Genomic DNA, 19,957 nt, shown 5'->3' on the forward strand with positions numbered 1-19,957 from the left:
CTGAGAGGAATTTACTCAAACCAAAGACCTTACAGCACACACTTCACCCTTGAGAGATGGAGAATTGGGTTTGCAAAGGCTAGAGTGCCCTCCCTCCCTCTCTCACTCCCTCCCTCTCTCCGTCCCTCTCTCCCTCTCTCCGTCCTCAGACAACTCAGAAAGCTGGCAAAACACCCAGAGCGCTGAGGCACTTTAGTCAGCGATGCCATGAATTAAACAAGAACAAAAAAAAAAAAAAAATGCTGAAACAGCAGTTTGTCACGGTGCGAATCAAAACCATATGCGCCACATTTGTTGTTATGGTGCTGTTCGTTTTTTTGCCAGCGACATTGACAATGCTGTGCGACGGTTGAGCACTTGGTGGAGGTTTCCTGTCACATGGGTTGTCTCGGCGACACGGCCTTGTCATATACGCCTAACAGGGGGAATCAAAGGCCAGTACCGAACTCACATGTGGCACGGCTGACAATGCCAACAAGAGTGCCGTGAGACACTCCTTAATCCTCACTGCTGTTTACGGAGAGCATCTCATCAAAAAAAACAAACAGCAGCAGTCACAGAAAAATATGCAGATGTTCTAGTCTCTTCCCTGCACTTTCGATCTCTGATGTTTCCCATGCCTGTTTAAAGGAAAGGCTTGGCTGGAGTACAGTCGGCATAGCGGAGAAGTATCGAGACCAAATCCACAGCTTTGATACAGATGTGATTCGAACCTCCCTTAAGACAGGGTGATAATTTGTCGATCTGGCGTTGGAAGTATCGCAGGGACAAACGGGACATGTTCTTGGATGTGCCGTTCTCTTAACTTACGATCCATTTCAGAGACCTCAGAAGGCCCTGCCCTAGTAATATCAAATGGCGCATACCTATGGAACCACTTTTCCGAGCGACTCGAGGAGATGTTTAAAGAAGTAGTCGGATTTGGACATTCATGACTATGTTCATGTATTATTACACATTAAAGCTTTATAATAGATGAAAAACCAGAGAGATAAAAGAGGCGACTATCACTTTGATGAACATTTTGTGTTTATTTAGAGATGGACTACTGCTGAGTACTGTTTTATTCATTGAATTTATCATGTGCTCAGTGGAAGAACTGATATCTGTGGTATCATATGGCACCAGTGCAGTTTGGTGTGCAGTATGTATGTGCTGTACTGTATGGTGTGCAGTTTAACAGTTTATCTTTGTGCAGTCTAAAGTACTGCACGGAGCAAGACTAGCATAATGGCTAAAACTGATGAGCACTAATACTCAATACTTAAGTCATGATTCAAAGAGACCCTAACGTATACTTTGAAGGCCCACAAACCCACTCTTGGATCTCAGTGGCTTCTAATTACACACTGACTATCAAGCTGACAGTGAGTGGGTCTTCTGGATCAGCACAACATCCTACAGGCACTTCCTTGGCTTTGAAAAGAGAACATAAAGAAGGTCAGCAATGGTGTCATCCTTACCACACCACACACTCCCATAAATCTCAGCTTCAGTGGGCACATACTAGAGCAAACACCAGTCTATTACTGTGAAGATTACACTGTATGACACTTGTGGACGTGTCAATCTCCAACCCCCAAAAACAAACAAACCTTCATGGGAAATCGACACAGAGTTACTTCACATCCACAGGATCTAAAGACTTATTTAAACATTCAGCTTCTATCATGCCGTGATAGCATAAACATGCAATCATGGTAACCTACAGCAATCCAAAGCTGATGAAAGTGGTCAAAGTCAATGTTAGTTCTTGTCACCAAGTGATTTGATCAATTACCACATACTACCGCAACCTAGTCCATCACTGGCTCTCCATATGATGCCAATGAGTAGTTTTAGGCAGATTAGCACTCAGGACTGAATGAGATGCCAGGGAACGAATGATTGTGCATTGTATATAGTATATCACTGCTGTGATTTGGCTGTGCATATACTCCCTGTGGAAACTGGCTACATTATCTTCTCTCTTCTCTCTTTCTTTCTCTCTCTCTCTCTCTTTTTCTTTCGCCTTTTCCAAGTCCAGTGCTCAGCATGCCATCTGCACATTAAAGGGACGCTGTGAAGTTTATTGGAATTCATTGTCTTGCATGTTTACAAGAGGTGCTGGATATTCTCTGTTGATGATATCTGGTTGTTGATATCACAACCGTCGACATTGTTTGAACACTAGCATGGGTACGGAGTCCTCCGGGGAGGTTTGGTCAACAATCGGTCCCCCGCAGGAGCACGGTGTTTCCGAAGGGCCTCTGGGTAATTCGCACACGGCCCCGGGCTGTCACTCCTCGCCACGCTCTCTCTCTCCCCTCCGAACCCCACGCTCTCGATGATGGAGAAGATAAGCATGTTGCATTCCGGGATCACCAGGCCCCGTTTGGCTCAGTGGTGCCAGATGTAAATAATTGCTGAAAGCAATATAGGGCCCTGCGTCGCTTGCTGTCTCCTCTATGTATTGTGCTTGGCTTCAGGCGCGGTGGCTCTGTTTCATTTGGGCCCTTGACGGCCTTTTAAAATGTTTTGTTCCATTCAGTCCAAGCTTTCTTTAAACTCTCGTCGGAATGCACACGGGGCTCTGTGCGTATGGAATACCTTACCACCCACACTACCAAAGTGCTGTCAAGGCTCAAGGGTTACGTTTAAGCTGACTCTATTTTAGGACGTCCCTCAGGAAGACTCAAGGTTAAGGTTAAAATTGGCTCAACACGTTCTATAGACTTAAATAGTGGTACTTGGATAGAATAATGCATATTTTAAATAAATATTTTTTATTCTGTTATTGGCTTTTACATGTATAAAGCATACAGTATGTTATAGTTTTATCAAAAATGGAAAATACTGATGTTACATAAGTAACAAATGTAAAAAATAAGTACTTCAGTCTTACTTTCCCTGAAAGTAAGAACATAATTTCCAGCATATGAAAATATCCATAAAAACACTGCTTAAGTACTTTAAGTTAATAAACAGTAAAAAAAAGAGTAGAAACAGTACACCTTTAAAAATACTGGACCAAACAAACAAAAACAAAACAAAAAAACAACACCGAGAACAATGTCTTCCACAATTTTCTTCAAATAAAAATAATAAAAATGTACACAACTTCATAGTTTTTTTTTTTTTTTTTGTGGGGTGGGTTTGTTGTTGGGCCGGCGTCCACAAGCCGTGCTCCAATTTTCCCTTTGGCCAGTCCGTGAACACTTTCAGCCTGCTGGATTCCGTCGCCGATGCAACTCAACCCCCAGTCCCCCCGTAGCAACAACAACAGCACAATAACAAAGAGAGCACTTCACCGCTCTCGAATAGCTTCTCAAATGTCTATAAGGCAGACGCTTAATTATTCTCAGCTCTTCGAATGCTTAGCCTGTCATTCAGATAAAAAAATCACAAAAGAAACAATGAAGGGGTAGCTACTGAGCCTTTCACATAACATTGGCAGGACTTGATTAGCGTTCTGGCTAACCGCTGTGTTCATTTCCACACTGAGGGGTGTATGTGATACGTACAGGTGCATATGGATCAAACACATGCTTCTCCTTATGAAGAATAACACACAGGAGGAGGACATGGGCCGGGTTTCTGTAATGCAATGGCCTTGGAATTCAGCTGTTGAAAGTCTTGCTTCTATCACCATCTTATCTCAAAAGTTATGAGCGTGACAGGAACGTTTTGAAACCAAACTGTAATATTGGTAATAAGTGACAGTTACATTTGATTATGTGCATATGGACCCTTTTAAAGGTCCAGACAATCGTTCTGACTTGGCCTCATTTTGCAACACACCATGTCGTGTTTGAACACACGGTCGTTGACATCATCTGACAGATCAATGATCATGTGAGGCTGACTGGCAAACAAAGAGCTGACTGTCTATTGAATATTCTGCCTTACTGCATTTAAGGTCGTCCTACTTCAAAACCAAAAATTGAGAATAAACGTACTTATTGCTTATTCAACGTCCTCGGCTCACAAATCTACTCAGTCTTGATTTTTCGAGCGAACAAAGAAAAGACTCCGCGCTGTGCGAGTGAGCGAATAAATAGTCTCACACGTATTGCTCTGCCTCCCCTTCGTTCAGGATAGTCACGGACCCATCCCCACTGTTCATCTCAATGTCTTTCACTGCCGTGTTCTCGGGGAGCAGGGCAAGGTCTTTAAATACATCCACATAGTGGCCGAAGCCTGGGCCCCAGTTCAGCAGGTTGTCCCAATTGAAGGTGCCTGCCTGTGGGCCTAGTTTGTGTGGCAGTGTGTGGTGGTGCTCTGCCATGGGCACCTGGGAGCTGCCGGGGCCACCCTCTGCCCTGCGGCTGGAGTAGCGCCGCTGCTTGAGCCGGCCGCCGTACTCCTCGTCGTCGGCGTCGGACTCATTGACCTGTGAGAGTTTGGGCACGCGCGAACTGTACGCCACGGGCTTCTCGCGGTCGTACTCCATCTCAGAGCAGGTGAAGGAGTCGTGCGAGTCGCTCTCGGACGACGACTCCTGCGCCGGGATGCCGTCGGCCGGGTTGCGCACGCGCGACAGCGGCCGCCGGCAGTCGTCCTCTGACGAGGAGCGCCCGTGGTCGGCGCTGCAGATGCTGGGGTTGCGCGGCCGCGGTGTGTTCAGCCGCTCCACCTCCTCAATGGAGAGTCCCACGGGCGGGCCTGTCTCCAGGGGTATCTGCTCGATAGGCTGCTTCAGACGACTTCCGGGCCTGGACCCGTGGCCTGCCATGGTCTGTGGGCTCTTGCTGCGCCGGCCCAGGCGCGTGGCGTAGTTGAACATGCCCTCATTGTGCAGGTCCAGAGGGCTGCCCTCGCGACGGGCCAGGTTCAGCTCCCGGGCGGGGCTGTTGCGGTAGAAGGTGGAGGGCTTGCTGGCGAAGGGAGCGGGGCTGTGCCTAGAGAGTGGGTTCGGGGTGGGGCAGGCTGAGTGGCTGAGTGGTGTGGACCTCAGGCCCTGGGTGTATGTGGGCTGGTAGGTGTAGCTGCTGGCCCCCAGAGGTAGGGGCGACTGGCGGGCAAAGCCCAGCGGGCTGTGTCGTTGAATGGAGAACTTGGGTGTGTGGCTGCGGAACTGCTTGTAGTGCTGGATGATGTCGGCGTCGGACGGGGCGATGCTGCTGGCGTTGTCGATGTCGTAGTGCTCGATCTCGGCTTCGGGGCCGGGGCAGGGGGCGCACGGAGCGCTGGGAATGGTCTCGCTGTTGTGCGCAATGTCCGTCTCATCGTAGATCAGGTAGGGGTTCTCCCGCTCGATGATGTCAGGCTTGGGGTTCCCCTCGGGCTGCTTCCTGACCGTCATGTCGTCGCCGTACGGTGGGATGTTGTCCGGGTCGTCGAACGCCACGTTCTCGCTGCCCTTCTTCTTCTTCTTTTTCTTCTTCTTCTCCTTGGGCTTCTTCTCTTCCTTTGGCACTTTGCTGTTGTTGCGGCCCCTGCAGTGATTACACAGGATCAGACTCAGGACCACCAGGGCCAGTGTGGTGGCACAGCTGCCCACAATGGCTGGCACCGCCCAGATGGGCAGCGTCATCTCGGTGACGGTCGCGCTCGGGCTGCAGGTGAACCCTCCGTTGGTGGCCGTCTTGCAGACGGTCCCCTGCGGGCACTGCACCCCCAGGCACGCCACCAGCGTCTCGCAGGTCTTGCCCGTGTAGTGCTCGTTGCAGACGCAGTTGAAGCCACCGCGGACGCCTGGCTCGCAGCTGCCCCTGTTCTGGCACGGGTTGGAGGTGCAGTCGCCGGGTGGCATGCACTGGTAAGTGTACCACTGGTTGACGCACATCAGGCCGTCCCAACACGGGCTGCTCTCGCATAGGTTGGGCCCGCGGCAGCCGATCTTGACAGACGGGTTGGACTTGGAGATGGCCACGGTGCTGTGCTCGCCGCTGAATGGCAGGTTCTCGCCGTTGTATTTCACGAAGCCAAAGCAGCCTTCAAAGCCTGCAGGAAGAGAGAGAGACAGAGAGAGAGAGAGAGGGAGGGAGTTGTTCAGATAACAGGAAGCCAGTCTGGAGAGAGATCAAGACAACAAATAGGCCGCGGCGGGGTACCGTCCAAGTGAACCGAGATTTATCACTTGTTTTCTTTGCCAACATTTGCAGTAAAAGCTATAATCAAGGCAGTCTTCTAAACTGTTTGGATGGGAAAATGGTGTGGAATCAGCCAATATTTCAACAAATGTCCTGTTGGAGGACACCTCAACAAATCACTTTTCATCAAATCAAATGGATAAGTAAAGACAAAGGTCCCACCAAAACCAGCATATAAATGTATACATTTATACAGTGTACTTTTTTTATAACAAGTATCCTACGTATATATATATATATATATACAATATACAGTATTTATAACAAAAAGCTAAATCAAATCAAATACTACATTCCATACTATTTTTCTGAACATGTGTTAAGGACATGCATCTGGAATAAATACTGTTGTGACATTCAAACCATCACATTTCCTCCCAACCTTGACTCACTAATGCGAATAGATTGAATAGATTGAATTCAGCCCAATGAAAGTGAAGCCCTTTTGGTTCTATTTACCAGACCTCATCTTTTTTTTCACCTGGCAAGCACAAACGCAACTTGGCACAGGTCAGGCACTGTAAATAATGTGCGAGCCTGCGCCTCGAAAACAAACCTATTTTCTAAGCGGTACCGCTGATATGGTAGAGTGTGAAGCGGCCCAGGGATCAGACCTGATCAGACATGTTGCCATATAAGTCCACCATTCCTGCAATGGCGGTTTCTGCCAGATGTCAAGACATTTAATGTCTCATCTCCTCCTCCCTCTGGAAGGCCTCTCCCTCACCTCGATTCAAAGTTTCCTCAAGTCAGACCATAGGAAATGTGAGCTGTGAATTAAGGGGCGATCCAGGGAAACACGAGGCTCACAATAAGACACTAACCCCTAGAAAGCCCTCTGGCTCGTCTGCGTGACTTGTTTGAGATTTGTTCGAGATTAAAAAAAAAGAAAAAAGAAAAAGAAAAAAAAGGAAATAGCAAAAAAAAAAGCAGCACCAATCCGAGGCGTGATTTGTTTTGGCTGACACGAGACATATCTTGTATTGATCTGAGGGATTGTTATGGAATCTCTTTTTGTATTGAGCTGGTTGCAGGTCAGTGAGAGAGAAAAGGAAAAAAGAAAGACAAACCCCTGACAGTCCTGTAATTGACCTAATCATTCTGGTATTCCACAGAGGAAACAACCTTCACCTTAGCAGATGAAAAGATATTATTTTCTTTAACTTGGTCCTTCAACTCCCACACTGACCTGGGCTTGATTTGGGCTGCATGGGGCCAGGCGGGATGCCTCCGATGGACATGGTCAGGACGTTGACCCCTCCGAAGTCCTGGGTGGTGTGCGGGATGACTCGGAGGTGGGCCCCGTCTAGGTGGAGTGAGGTGGAGGTTCCGTTCTTCTGAAGCAACAGGGTGTGCCACTGTCCGTCTGATAGCAACACATCCACCAGCGTCCGCTCCACCTTGCCCGCTCCGCCCGCGTCCGAAATGTACTGCAGGTTCCCGTTCTTCAGCTGCGCACAAAACACATGAGAGGTCTTACTTATTATGTGTGTGTGTGTGTGTGTGTGTGTGTGTGTGTTTGTTTGTGTGTGTGAGTGTATTAGCTATTCACATTATCCTACAGAAGGCTAAAACAGTAGAAGGCAGAAGATCAACAGCTACAAATGCTCTTCCACAATCTCAGGTACAAGGCATTATATGATATTGTAATATTAAAATGAATGAATTAAAGGGATCTTCCTCGTTTTTGTTAAAATTGTAATGATGAAATTATTGTTAAAGCCCATAAAAAGAACCATGAAATGACAGAGTCATAGAAAGGGATTGTTTCAACCAAGTGAGTGTATTAGGCATCCCATTTTAATACCCAGCTGGGGTTTTTCTTTCTTCCATTTTGAGCATATATACTTCCTGAAGTTGATGGTAAAGTGGTGGTCAGTGGGCTTTGGTCTGAGGCAGGGGGCCCTACCAATAGCACCGGAAAAACAAAAGCTGAAGGGGCTCCCTTTGTGGCGGGCAGAGCGGGGACGAAGGACAGAGGCCGGAGGAACGGTTAAGAGGATGAATGAGAGCTCAGGCTGTTGGACGGCTGCCCGGGCTCAGTCAGGCCCCTGAACCGCGCCAGACTGAGGGAACGCAGAGCTAATGGGAGGAGGTGGGGAAGACAGAGGACACGCACACACACACACACGCATGCACACACACACACACACACACACACACGCACGCGCACGCACACGCACACACACGCACGCATGCACACACACGCACACACATACGCATGCACACACACACACCCGCACATACACACACACACACACACACACCCGCACATGCACACACACACACGCACACACACACACACACCACCACCACAAATGCCACCACCCCCCATTAACTGTGGCCAGAACTGCTGCTTCTGCTGCTGAGGGTGGAGGACTGGGCTGGGAGTTCTGGCTGAGATGGTGGTTTAATGGGAAACGGGTGGTGCTTTAGGTTTGGTGTTTTGGTTGAAGAGACAGTGGGCTGAGAGGGTGGGGGTGGGGGTGGGGGGACTTGATTTAACGTTTCTGTTCTTTGAGCTGAGCTAGTAAAACAAAAAATAGAAAATGGAAGTCTGGGGACACTGGTCTTCATCTCCCCTTCCCCACATCCGCGGTGCCTGTTTCTTTGAAAACAAGTCCCTCCTGAGTGGAACCACAGGGCCAGGCCCCCATCAGGAACTCTTTCTGAACGTTGACATGTGCGCTCACCTTCACCGTGGTGTAGTTGCTGCTCTCCTGGATGTGGAGCAGCGTGCCGCTCTTGTTGCGGGTGCGGAACTTCACCTCCAGTCGGCTCTCCCTGGGAGCCTCCGCGCCAGAACCAGAACCCGACCCAGACGCAGACACAGACCCAGACGTGGCCCCCGAGGCCTGCAGGGCCTGACGCAGCAAGATGTCCCGCTTCCGACTCTGGCTCATGGAGTAGTCCAGACGCCCGTTGCCGTCCAGAGACAGGGCAGTGTCTGCGGTGATGTCTGTGGGGACGGGGGGAGACAGGCACAGAGAGGGAGAGAGTGAGAGAGTGAGAGAGAGAAAGGGGAAAACAAAACAGTCTTGCATTTCATGAGCTGTTTTTCTTTTTTTTTTCCCCGTCAAAGACAAATAGTTGTGGCGACACTTCAAACTGTCATTCTTAGAAAAAAAGGGAAAGAAAAGAACACAGTCAATTTGTCCTGTGGGATCCATTTTTAGAGGAATGACGCGCAGGGGGAAAGGCTCGAATGCCTGGGGTTTCTTAGGCGATACGAGACAAAACTCAAAGACAACTCACACTTCTCGCAGAAGCTTCCAGTGAAACCCTCCACACAGTGACACTGCTGCCATGACCAATGGTCCACACAGGTGCCCCCGTGCCGGCAGGGACTGGCAGTGCAGGCGCCCTCCAGTCTGGGACATCTATGAAGAGAGAGAGAGAGAGAGAGAGAGAGAGAGAGACAGGGGGAAACAAACAGGTTGTGCCAATCAGACAGGCATTCAGGAGGACCCAGGCAGATGAGAGCTATCCCAAGCCTCACAAAAAAACCATCCCAGAAATACAGATTTGCATATTAAAAGATGTGTCTTCAGAGCTATTCATAACTGCAACGGAAAAAAAGACAACTTGGTTGTTGCTGTTGGTTGCTGGGGGAGTAAAAAGGAGGCTATTTTTCGCAGTCATAAAAATGTCTTTCCACTCATGCAAACAGATTTTGGAGTCCTGCTGGGGCAGTGTTTTTCTGTGGGGGTGGGGGGGGGGGGGGGTTGGTGAGGGGTAGTGAGAAAGGGTGAAGGGGGGGTTCAAGAGAGTGGCAGCACACACACACACACACACCCACACACGCACACACACACACACACACACACACACACACACACACACACCCGCACATGCACACACACACACACACACACACACACACACCCGCACATGCACACACACACACACACACCACACACACACACACACACACACACACACGAGAGAGTGGCAGCACACACACACACACACACACACACACACACACACACACACACACACGAGAGAGTGGCAGCCAGACCTGTCAAGGATGCCGTGGGATGCCAGGGCCTGAGAGGGCTCGAGTGGGCGCCCGTTGACGGCGAACTCCATGATGCAGCCCACAAAGTCGTGGGTGGCGACCTGGCCCCTGCGATGAAGGACAGGCTCTATTGACCTGACGCCCCCCACCGAGAGCCTGTTGGGCTGGACGTCCAGGATCCTGGCGAGCACAGAGACGGAAACGCCAGACAGCGGTCAATGACCCGCGCAGCACAACCCAGCGACCCTCACTCCCTCTCCTCCCTCCATAAATAAACCATCACACAGCCATTGGCCATCATCATAAACATAAACAATATCCTCCTCATCCTCATCATCATCATCATCATAATTATCATCATCCCCATCATCATTTTCATTATTAGTCATTACTCTTATTATATGAAGGGAGGCTTGGCGGAGGGTCCCTCCCAGCATTACTGCATTTGGGCCTGCCACTCACATCTCAGTTTGGGAATAGCGTACATCGGGGGCTACAACGCGACTGGATGTGGGCGGCTAAGAGGCAGTTGAAGTGTTGGCTTGGCTTAGGTCTTTCTGGAGTCTTACCAGTCAGTGTGCACCGCCACGTTGCTGACAGCGCAGTAGCCTGGGTCCTGATCCTCGCCGCACAAGTCCACAGTGAGTGAGGCAGCCTTAATGACAAGAACAGAGAGCAGATAAGACAGGTGGTATTCCCCTCTTACTGTATACACACACACACACACACACACACACATACTCACACACAACAAACATGTGTACAAACCCTCCCAGCCAAACACACACACACACACACACACGTGCGTCCATCCAGGCACCCACACTGACTGTGAAAGGCCACAAAGCCATACACATTGCACATCATAATCACTTAAGCATGACAGCGCAGAAACACTACATCCATTCAGCTGTGCAACGTCGGCGAACTCTCCCCACCCAGCTCACCCTCTTCTCTGCATCCACAGCCTGCTGTGTTTGCTCAGCTCATGATGCCTGACTGGGGAACGAGTAGGAAGAAAAAGTGACAAGAGAAAAGGAAAAGACCGCAAAGGTGCTGAAAAGCGCGGGTTGCAGTGCTCCTCCTACGCTAAATCGAGGATAAATGTGGAGCGAGAGAGCTGTCCGAAACGTGACGGGGGCGGAAAGATCCGGGAACACTAATTACATACACAGGGACTTTTATTTTACAAGGCAACAAGTTCGCGAAAAACGTTGACAACAATGGAAACAAGAGTCATTTGTCTTTTTCCGCTTTGTTCTTGCCATCACTACTAAGAGGCGGCCATATGGGTGTTTTATTAATGCCTTTCCTCCCTCGCAGATCAAAGACATGCAGCCCAGACCGCAGAGTACACACACTGTCAAGTGTGTCGCACAACTGCAGCACATTTTTTTTTTTAAGAGGAATGCCCCGAGAAATTGATATCAAATGCGCTCGCTGTGACCAGAAGCCAGTTTTGGTTGAGTTACCATTCGCTGCAGACCATAAACATACAGCGTTAGCCCAGTCACAACATTTGATGTGAAACAGCCGCATTTTTTTCTGCTCATATAAGGTAAGGTTCCTCTCTTTTTTTTGCAGGAAAAAGACATGTACAACTAAGTGTCCAATCTATAAAAAAAAAAACTATTGATGTGAAACAGTTGCCGCTTCAAGTTGATTTTGTTCTGTCCTTTCTTTCTTTTCTTTTAACTCAAGGCTCAAGTGTCTATTTCTTGGGGGGGGGGGGGGGTCAGGGGTTTATTTAGTGTCAGTGGATAGATGGAGGCTTTTATTTTCTTTGACACTGCTTTCTTTGTCCGTGCGATGACATTGTCATCCCCCTCCACCCCAGCAGCTCTGTCTTTTCTTCCAGTGCCCCCGCTTGTCTGCCTCTGCCTCCGTTTCCTCGACCGAGTACATCCCAAACCAGATATCCACACTAATTAGGACAAAAATAACAAGTGAAAATCCAGTTTGCACCGCAACCAAAGTGGGATACGCATCTTACCATAACAACACTATCCCTGAATGTCTTGGGTAGGACTTACTCAGGAGGGACGAGGGGAGTTGTGTATGGATTTAACATCTGCTCAAAATCCACGAGGAGAGACGGGGGGGAGGGAGGGAGGAAACGAAGCAGGGACGGAAGAAGAAGAAGGATAAAAAAGAAATCCTTCACAGGCCCACCTCAGTGACCCACATCACCTTCTCCAAACACAGTGATCAGGTTCTGGTTACACCGCCTCGGGGAGTATGACACTTGGGCCGTGATGCAACGCACGCTCTCGCCGCGTTCTGCCAGCCGGGTCGAGAACCTCGCTGCTGCCATTTCACAGCTTATACCTTCAACGTTTCTTTCTTTCTTTTTTTTTTTTTTTGCTGTGTGAGTGTGCAGCAGGGGCAGACTGGCGTTTTCTCTCACTGCTCTGCGCATTGTGTACCTTTCCATCTTGACGCTCTGCGCTATTTCAACGCTGACAATTTAACGATTTTACCAGCTTTCTATGAGGTCCCACAGCACAGCTGGAGAATGGCAGACCTCAAGTCCAGCAGGAGACTTCCATTATAAAACCTTTGACAGGCTGAGTTGGTTTGGTTTTTTCCCCCACTGGTGCGAGCCAATTGCTGCTGAATGAACCGTCTCTAACCGAATGCAAAGAATTTAGCTTTGTTGTAAATCACAACATGCAGAGTAATCAAATGCAATTACAAGCCCTGAAGACCATAAGCCGAGTGATTGGTGTGAGCAGTTTAAATTAGCATCATAAAACTCACATGCAATCAAGGGCCCAATCTTGGATGCTGCTCTTGGCAAATAAAATCAACACAAGGTCAAAACAGACAAACACAAAAAAAATGCGGTGTATGTTTGTGGATATGCGTCTCCGCTAATAGTCTTATGCCTTTGGGGGTTGGGAAAAGATATTACCGTAGAATAACAACTATTTGGAGAGATCATTCGGACAGGTTATGAAACCATAAAAGTGCAGACACATCACAACTCACCATCCCGGTCCGCCTGGCGATGACTGTGTGGAACTGCCCGTCTGAAACCTTCATCGAGGTTGTGAGTTTATAAGTCCCGCTTCCCAGATTAAAGGAGAAACGCATCTGCCCTTCCACGATCTCCAGAGCGAGGAACTCAGCCTTGTCTCCGGTCTGGTTGTCATGGTTATACATCAGCAGGGCGTTGTTCTTGAGAGTTGCAAACTTGATGTAAATGTAGTTGTTGTTGGGGTCGAGACTGGGGAACTCCATGTATGACAGCTCCTCGAAGCCGTAGCTGTTCAGTTCACAGTGCTTTCCAAACACGCCTGCGGCAAGAAAATTAATATTTAGAACCGTCAATAATTTATTAATCATTTTTCGCTATTTCACAATTCGTTCTTTCCCAGAAATATCCCAAAAGCTCAGGCCAAGACAAAGTGTAGGTAGTATGCTTTGGTAACCCCATAACAGACATATGGCTATTCTTTCCAGAGGGATTAAAAATATGCAACATCAAAACATCGAATGTCAAACAAAACATTATGAATGGGCATGCTTAAAATAAAGAAAGGCTCAAAGACGACAAAATGAGGACAGACACTTAAATAATGCCAAAAAGACATTTCTGTAACCCTTTTAAAAGCCCCTTTACTCGTCCTACTCTACACTGCTGTGTCTGCTGTAATAACAAGTTCCCTACTATGGCTAAGGGCCAGAGAGAGGCCAAGACACCTGGAAGGTTCCTTGACGTTTGATTACTCACCAAATGGACAATGGCAGTAATAGCCATCCACTCTGTTCTGGCAGGACCCACCATTAAAACAGGGGTTACACTCACAGTAATTGATGATGGAATCACAGGTTTTGCCTGGGTTCATAAAACAACACAAATGAAAATGGATGAGAGGAGGATGACACAGGCAAATGGAGAGGCACTGTTCAAACACAGGAATTCAGAGAAACCACCAGGGCCCTTTCCAGCTTCTGTCACTGGAGCTTTCCATCATTCCCTGAGCAAAACAACACAGGGGGAACTTGCAAACCTTGTAAACTTGGAAGAGATTCTTAAGAAATATCGGTGCAAATGTGGGCCTGTCATGAAAACATTAACCCATATATAAGTGTTGAATCTCCCCAAGGTTCAGGATGGTAATAAAAAAAAGAATATGCAATGAAAACAAACCAACGTAAATATGATAGGGGCTTAAACACAGTGTTGGAAATAGCAACAAACACAGACACATACATGCACATACACATGCATAAACAAATACATGCGTTCACACAAAGGGATTAGCTTATTCACTTAATCTTCTATTTTTAGTCTGTGGTCTGTTTCTGCTCCATAAGACAAATAGCTTAAAAGGATGTAAATTCCTTCACCATAGCCAGGCAAGGAAAACAGGAAGTCAAAGAGTTCAGCGACGGGGCATGCAAACTACTGTAAGTCAATAGGTGTAAATCTCCAGGTAACAGGCCCAGGCCTAGTGGTCATTTGTTATGGACATCATAAAAAAACGGACAGCGATGACTCAGAGGCTCTGGGCCTGAGATGATACGTCTGTGGCCGGGTCCAGTCGGGGGAGAGTCATCCAAAAACTACAGCTAGCACCTGACCAAACAGACCTGATTTGAATAAATGTTATCATAAATGCTTATCCATATTCACTCTCTGTGGTGGTGCTGTGTTCCTAGCAAAGAACGAGTGTTGCGCTCAGGCAGAGAGAGAGAGAGAGCAAGAGTCAGAGCGATGGTTTATTTGTGAAGCGATGACATGAGACGGGCTCGGCTAATGAGATCAATTTTTAGAAACGCTCGCATCACTTAGTCATGAGCGTGAATGTGTTGGCCACGTCCTCAGATTCTCAGAGTGGCAATCCAGAGGGGAAATTCCTGATTCAAAGCACTATGCAATTATAAGTTTGCTCTCTACACAAAGGCACTTGGAAGCAGGGAACTGCAGTTAAATGCGACACAGGCGCACTGAGAGCAGTCTATCATAGTGACCTTAGTGGGGTCAATCCTGCATCATCCCTCCGTTTAAAGTAAACATGACAAGTTGATATGCATCACAGCTGATACCCCCCAACAAGTAACCCTAGCAGCAAACTGTTTTTGGCAGTTGGTCCTGTATGCTAGAGTTACAACACCTCTGCAATCATTTAGAGGCAAATATTTTTCTTGGACTAAAAGGGGCTGGAGTCGTGTGCAGCAAGTGTATATGTGTGTATGACAGTGTGTGTGTGTGTGTGTGTGTGTGTGTGTGTGTGTGTGTGTGTGTGTGTGTGTGTGTGTGTGTGTGTGCCTGGACTGAACATCTGTGGCTGTGTTGCTCATAAAATCTGTACTACTCCTACACCATTGTACGGTACCTGAAAATCCGGATTTGCAGAGGCAGTTGAAGCCACCGGGGTAGTTCTGGCAGAGCGCTCCGTTCTTGCAGGGGTTGGAGAGGCATTCGTTCACATCCCTCTCACAGGCCATGCCAGTGAAGCCTTCTGGACAAGAGCACGAGAAACCGCCCACCAGGTTATGGCAGGTCCCTCCATTGTGGCAGGGAGACGGTAGGCACTCATCGATGTCTGTCTCGCACAGAGCCCCAGCATACCCTGGCCTGCAGTTACAGGCGTAAGGCTGGAGAGGCTGGTTGGACACCAGGATGACTGGGACGCTCTCCTCTGTCTTCATGTCGGGCCCTACACTGAGACGCCGCTTGCAGCTGCCTCCGTTCTGGCACGGGTTGTGAGTGCAAGGGTCATGGTCGACTGAGTCGATTTGTATGCCGCTCTGTCGTTGAAGTACATCTCTGATGCTCTGGAAGAATGTGGCCACCCCACTGGGATTGACATACTGGCCGTGGCTCCTCTTCACAGCAGCCATAAGAAAGGTCTGATTGTTGAGTTCAAAGGCACCATAGAGCTGGACCCCAGTGCCTAGCCCTGCTAACTGGGAGTTTGCGATGCGAACAAAGCTCAGGTAGTGGTTTGTGAGGAAGTTTTTGACCCCGTGGCTGTTGAGTCTTATGAGAATGCTGTTATCTACTGTGGCATTGCTGAATCCCATGAAGAAGACACGCGCATTGCTGTTTACGGCACCGTGAACACCATCGCTGCTTCGCACCGTCAGGTCGAAAGTGCCGTCCGTTGAGCGTGCATTGGAATTGAGGTCACAGGTGCGCGTAGGTATGCTGAACAAACTGGCCGTTGGGGGAATGAGGGAACACTGGAAGGTGTCCTGCACATCTGGATCTTGGGGCTTGACGACACCCAGAGAGCCTCCAGGAAACATGTTCCCAAAATAATGGACATAGATCTCCACAGAACGAGGCTCGGAGGGATTGTCATTCTGGTCATTGACTTGGACATGGACAGTACCTGTGGAGGACATCTGCGGAATGCCTGAGTCCTTTATGACCACAGACAGATAGAAATCGCTGATTTGCTCCCTGTCGATCTCACGGCTGGTGGTAAGCTCTCCCTTAGAGCTGAGGGAGAAGTAGTTGTTGGCAGAGCCTGTGTTGAGCAGGCTGTAAGAAAATGGGCCTTGGTTGGGCACCAGGTCCGGATCAGTGGCTTCCAGGGTGATGACTCGTGTGCCGGCCCGCTGGTTCTCCATCACCTCCCCGCTGACAGTCACCAGCGTGGGCCCGTTGTCGTTGATGTCCTCCAAGGTCACGATCAAAGTCGCACTGCCTGTGGCAGGTGGGGACCCTGTATCCACTGCCAGAAGGGTGAGATTGTACACAGGTGTGGTTTCCCGGTCAAGCTCAGCATTGACAGACACCTGGCCCGTCTGTGGGTTGATACTGAAGGCATTTTTGTCATGATCGGAAGCAACGGAGTATGAGAACCTGCTCCAACTTGGCACGGAGTCTGAGTCTTCTGCACTGACAAAAGTGACGAGGCCTCCTGGGGCGAGACCCTCGCTCACCTGGACATCGTACAACACCTGGGTAAAGACCGGAGGATCATTGGCATCCAAGATGGTGATGTTGACGAACACTTCGTCAATGTCTGCTCCTCTGATGCTGCCTGCGTTTTTGGCCAGAACCCTTAGGGAGATCTTTTCCTCCCTTTCACGGTCCAGAGGCCCTGTGACGTAGATCTGTCCGGTCTTTCTATTGATGCCAAGTCCCTTCTTTCTGCTCCTTCCAAAAATCAAGTAATAGACGATGCCATCCTCTCCAAGGTCGCGATCGCTCGCAAACACTTCGCCGACCACTGTGCCTTTTGGTGCAGCCTCAGAGACCTCAAAGTAGTATTGCTTGGAGACGAAACGGGGTACATATTCATTGGCGCCCTTCAGCTGAATGTTAACATTGGCAAAGCTGCATCGTTCTTCATCGGGCACATTGAAAGCTTTGACGGTAAGATGATACACTTGCTTAGCTTCATAGTCTAAAAATCCCTGGGTGGTAATGATGCCAGTATTTGGATCAATTATGAAAAGGTCACTGTCAGATGACTGGATTACATAAGCTATCAAGGCATTTGGCCCGGAGTCCTTGTCTGTGGCATTCATTTTAACCACAGTGGTGCCACTGGGGACGTTCTCTTGTATGATAGGGAAATACTCATCTGGGTTAAAGACAGGTGGGTTGTCATTCATATCCGTCACGTGCACAGTTACTGAGACAAAGCTGGTTTTAGAGATCCAGCCCCCATCGGTTGCTGTGACCCTTAGCTCATGCTTCTGCTTGGTTTCATAGTCCAGTGGCTGCACTAAAGACAACACCCCTGTTTTGCTGTTGATGGCGAACAGGCCTTCCTCGTTGCCCGTGGTGATGCTGTACGTGATTAGGCCATTCATCTGCTTGTCCTTGTCCTTATCCCGGGCTGACAGTGTTCGGATGGCTGTGCCGACGTTCAGGCTCTCTGGAACTGTGGCTGAGACTTGGCTCTGAGAGAACTCTGGGGTGTGGTGGTTCTCCTCTGTCACGGCCACTCGGATCGTAGTGCGAGCCGAGAGAGGCGGGTTCCCTTTGTCTCTGGCAGTTGCCTCGATGAGGTAAACCTTATTTGTATCCGAGGTCAAGGAAGAGGCTACGCTAACCCATCCTGTCTGCTTATCTAATTTGAACTTACTTGAGCTGTTTCCACCAGCTATGTCATACTCGATTTCTGAGTTAAGACCAAAGTCTTTCTTATCAAAGGCAGTGACTTTAATGAGTTTGGTGCCAACCTTGACACTCTTGGTGACTGGGGTGAGGTAAGAGGAGGATTCAAATACAGGGGGATTGTCATTGCTATCGACTACATTTACTATGACAGTGGTTTCACTCATCATGGGAGGGACCCCCCGGTCTGACGCTGTGACAATGAAACTGTGGCGATTGATGTTGAGATTACCATGGCCAGTGGAGTTTTGATACAAGAGCTGCTGCTTAATAGAGATCTCCCCAGAGCTGGAGTTGATCCGGAAATACTCTGACTGAGACCGGATGAAATAGAATATTTTCCCGTTGAAACCCTCATCGGGGTCTGTGGCTGACACCTGCGTTACCACAGAGCCCACCTCCGTCATCTCAGGGTAATCCAAGTAGTAGGAGGGCCGGCTAAAGCGCGGTGCGTTATCATTTATATCAGTGACGAATATCGTCACGTCTGTGCTGACTGTCCAGCCAGAGTCGTGGGCAGAGACTTTGGCAATGTAGTGGTCTGTGTCCTCCCTGTTCAGTGGTCTGCTGATGGTTATGTCCCCTGTGCTTGGATTGATGGAAAATGGGAGGCTTGTGTCAGTGATGGAGTACTTGCTGATGGCGTTGGTGCCGGCATCTTCATCGGTGGTCGTCACCCGGGTGACGGTGTACCCTACAGGCGCGTTCTCAGGCACCGAGGCACTGAAGATCTTGGAGAACCTGGGGGCGTTGTCATTCACATCAAGAACATTGATCAGGACTTTAACAGCGGTGCTTTTTGGAGGGCTGCCCCGATCAGTAGCTTTGATCCTCAGTGCATACTGAGCCACCTTCTCTCTGTCCAGGGGTCTGGTGGTGCGGATCGCCCCTGTCACCCGGTTGACGTTGAAGCTGTTGTCCTTGTTTCCGTCCATGATGGCATACTCCAGATGCCCATTAGGCCCGCTATCCAGATCCAGCGCAGACACAGTGAGCACGTGCTGTGGGGAGAGGTTCTCAAGTATCTCCGCGTGGAAAGGCTCCCTCTCGAAAACGGGGTGATTGTCGTTGACATCCAGCACATTTACTTCCAGTCTCTCATAAGCCGAGTAGGGTGGGAAGCCCTGGTCTCTCGCTTCAATCCACATCACGTATGTCTGTATGTTCTCATAGTCCAGTGGCTTTTTGATTGACAGCTCCCCGGACAATTGATCGATATGAAAGGCGCTGTCCAGATTGCCGCTGGCGATGTAATAGGACAAGGGCCCGCCCCTGGTGGACGCCCCGGAGACAGTGGTGACGACGGTGTAAACAGGCTGGCTCTCAGGGAAGGTGAAGCTCCTCTCTTTCAGCCTGATGACAGGGAAGTCGCCTCCGGTGACGAATCTGACAGTCACGGTGGTGGTGTCAGTCCTGGGGTTCACTCCGCCGTCTTTCACCCTGACAGTCAAGGTGACCTCCGAGCTTCCCGTCAGCTTTTCGTTGGCCGTGATGGCACCCCTCAGTGGATCGATCTTGAACTTCTCAGTGTTGCGGCCGGTCAGCGAGTAATGGAGCTGGGCATTAGATCCTGCATCTTCATCTGTGACTGTGACAGCAAACACCAAGGAGCCTGGAGGAAGAGAAACCAAACGGTAAATCAATCCAAAGTAACTATAATAAAAAGACTAAATCATTTTTTTTTCACAAAACCCAGTGCAAGAATCAGAGCAACATGTGAGAAGGTTGTTTATTATGTAGATGTTTATAATATTTATGTATAATATAAATAGC

General features: G+C 49.0%; 1 protein-coding gene across 1 annotated transcript in view; it reads right to left on the reverse strand.

The window, feature by feature from the left end:
• Positions 1-2,748: 2,748 nt before the first annotated feature.
• LOC105906534 (protocadherin Fat 4) overlaps positions 2,749-19,957 on the reverse strand; it is an 86,508-nt gene continuing 69,299 nt past the window's right edge. Inside the window, exons 9-17 of the mRNA XM_031558094.2 lie at positions 15,441-19,796; positions 13,832-13,936; positions 13,087-13,394; positions 10,665-10,750; positions 10,096-10,275; positions 9,330-9,454; positions 8,768-9,033; positions 7,264-7,525; positions 2,749-5,925 (exon numbers count right to left, since the gene is read on the reverse strand). Of these exons, the coding sequence (XP_031413954.1) occupies positions 4,043-5,925; positions 7,264-7,525; positions 8,768-9,033; positions 9,330-9,454; positions 10,096-10,275; positions 10,665-10,750; positions 13,087-13,394; positions 13,832-13,936; positions 15,441-19,796 (7,571 nt within the window). The 3' untranslated portion in view covers positions 2,749-4,042. The remainder of the gene's footprint in view (positions 5,926-7,263; positions 7,526-8,767; positions 9,034-9,329; positions 9,455-10,095; positions 10,276-10,664; positions 10,751-13,086; positions 13,395-13,831; positions 13,937-15,440; positions 19,797-19,957) is intronic.

This window comes from Clupea harengus, chromosome 20 (assembly GCF_900700415.2).
Source record: "Clupea harengus chromosome 20, Ch_v2.0.2, whole genome shotgun sequence".
In the NCBI taxonomy this organism is placed as follows: Eukaryota; Metazoa; Chordata; class Actinopteri; order Clupeiformes; family Clupeidae; genus Clupea; species Clupea harengus.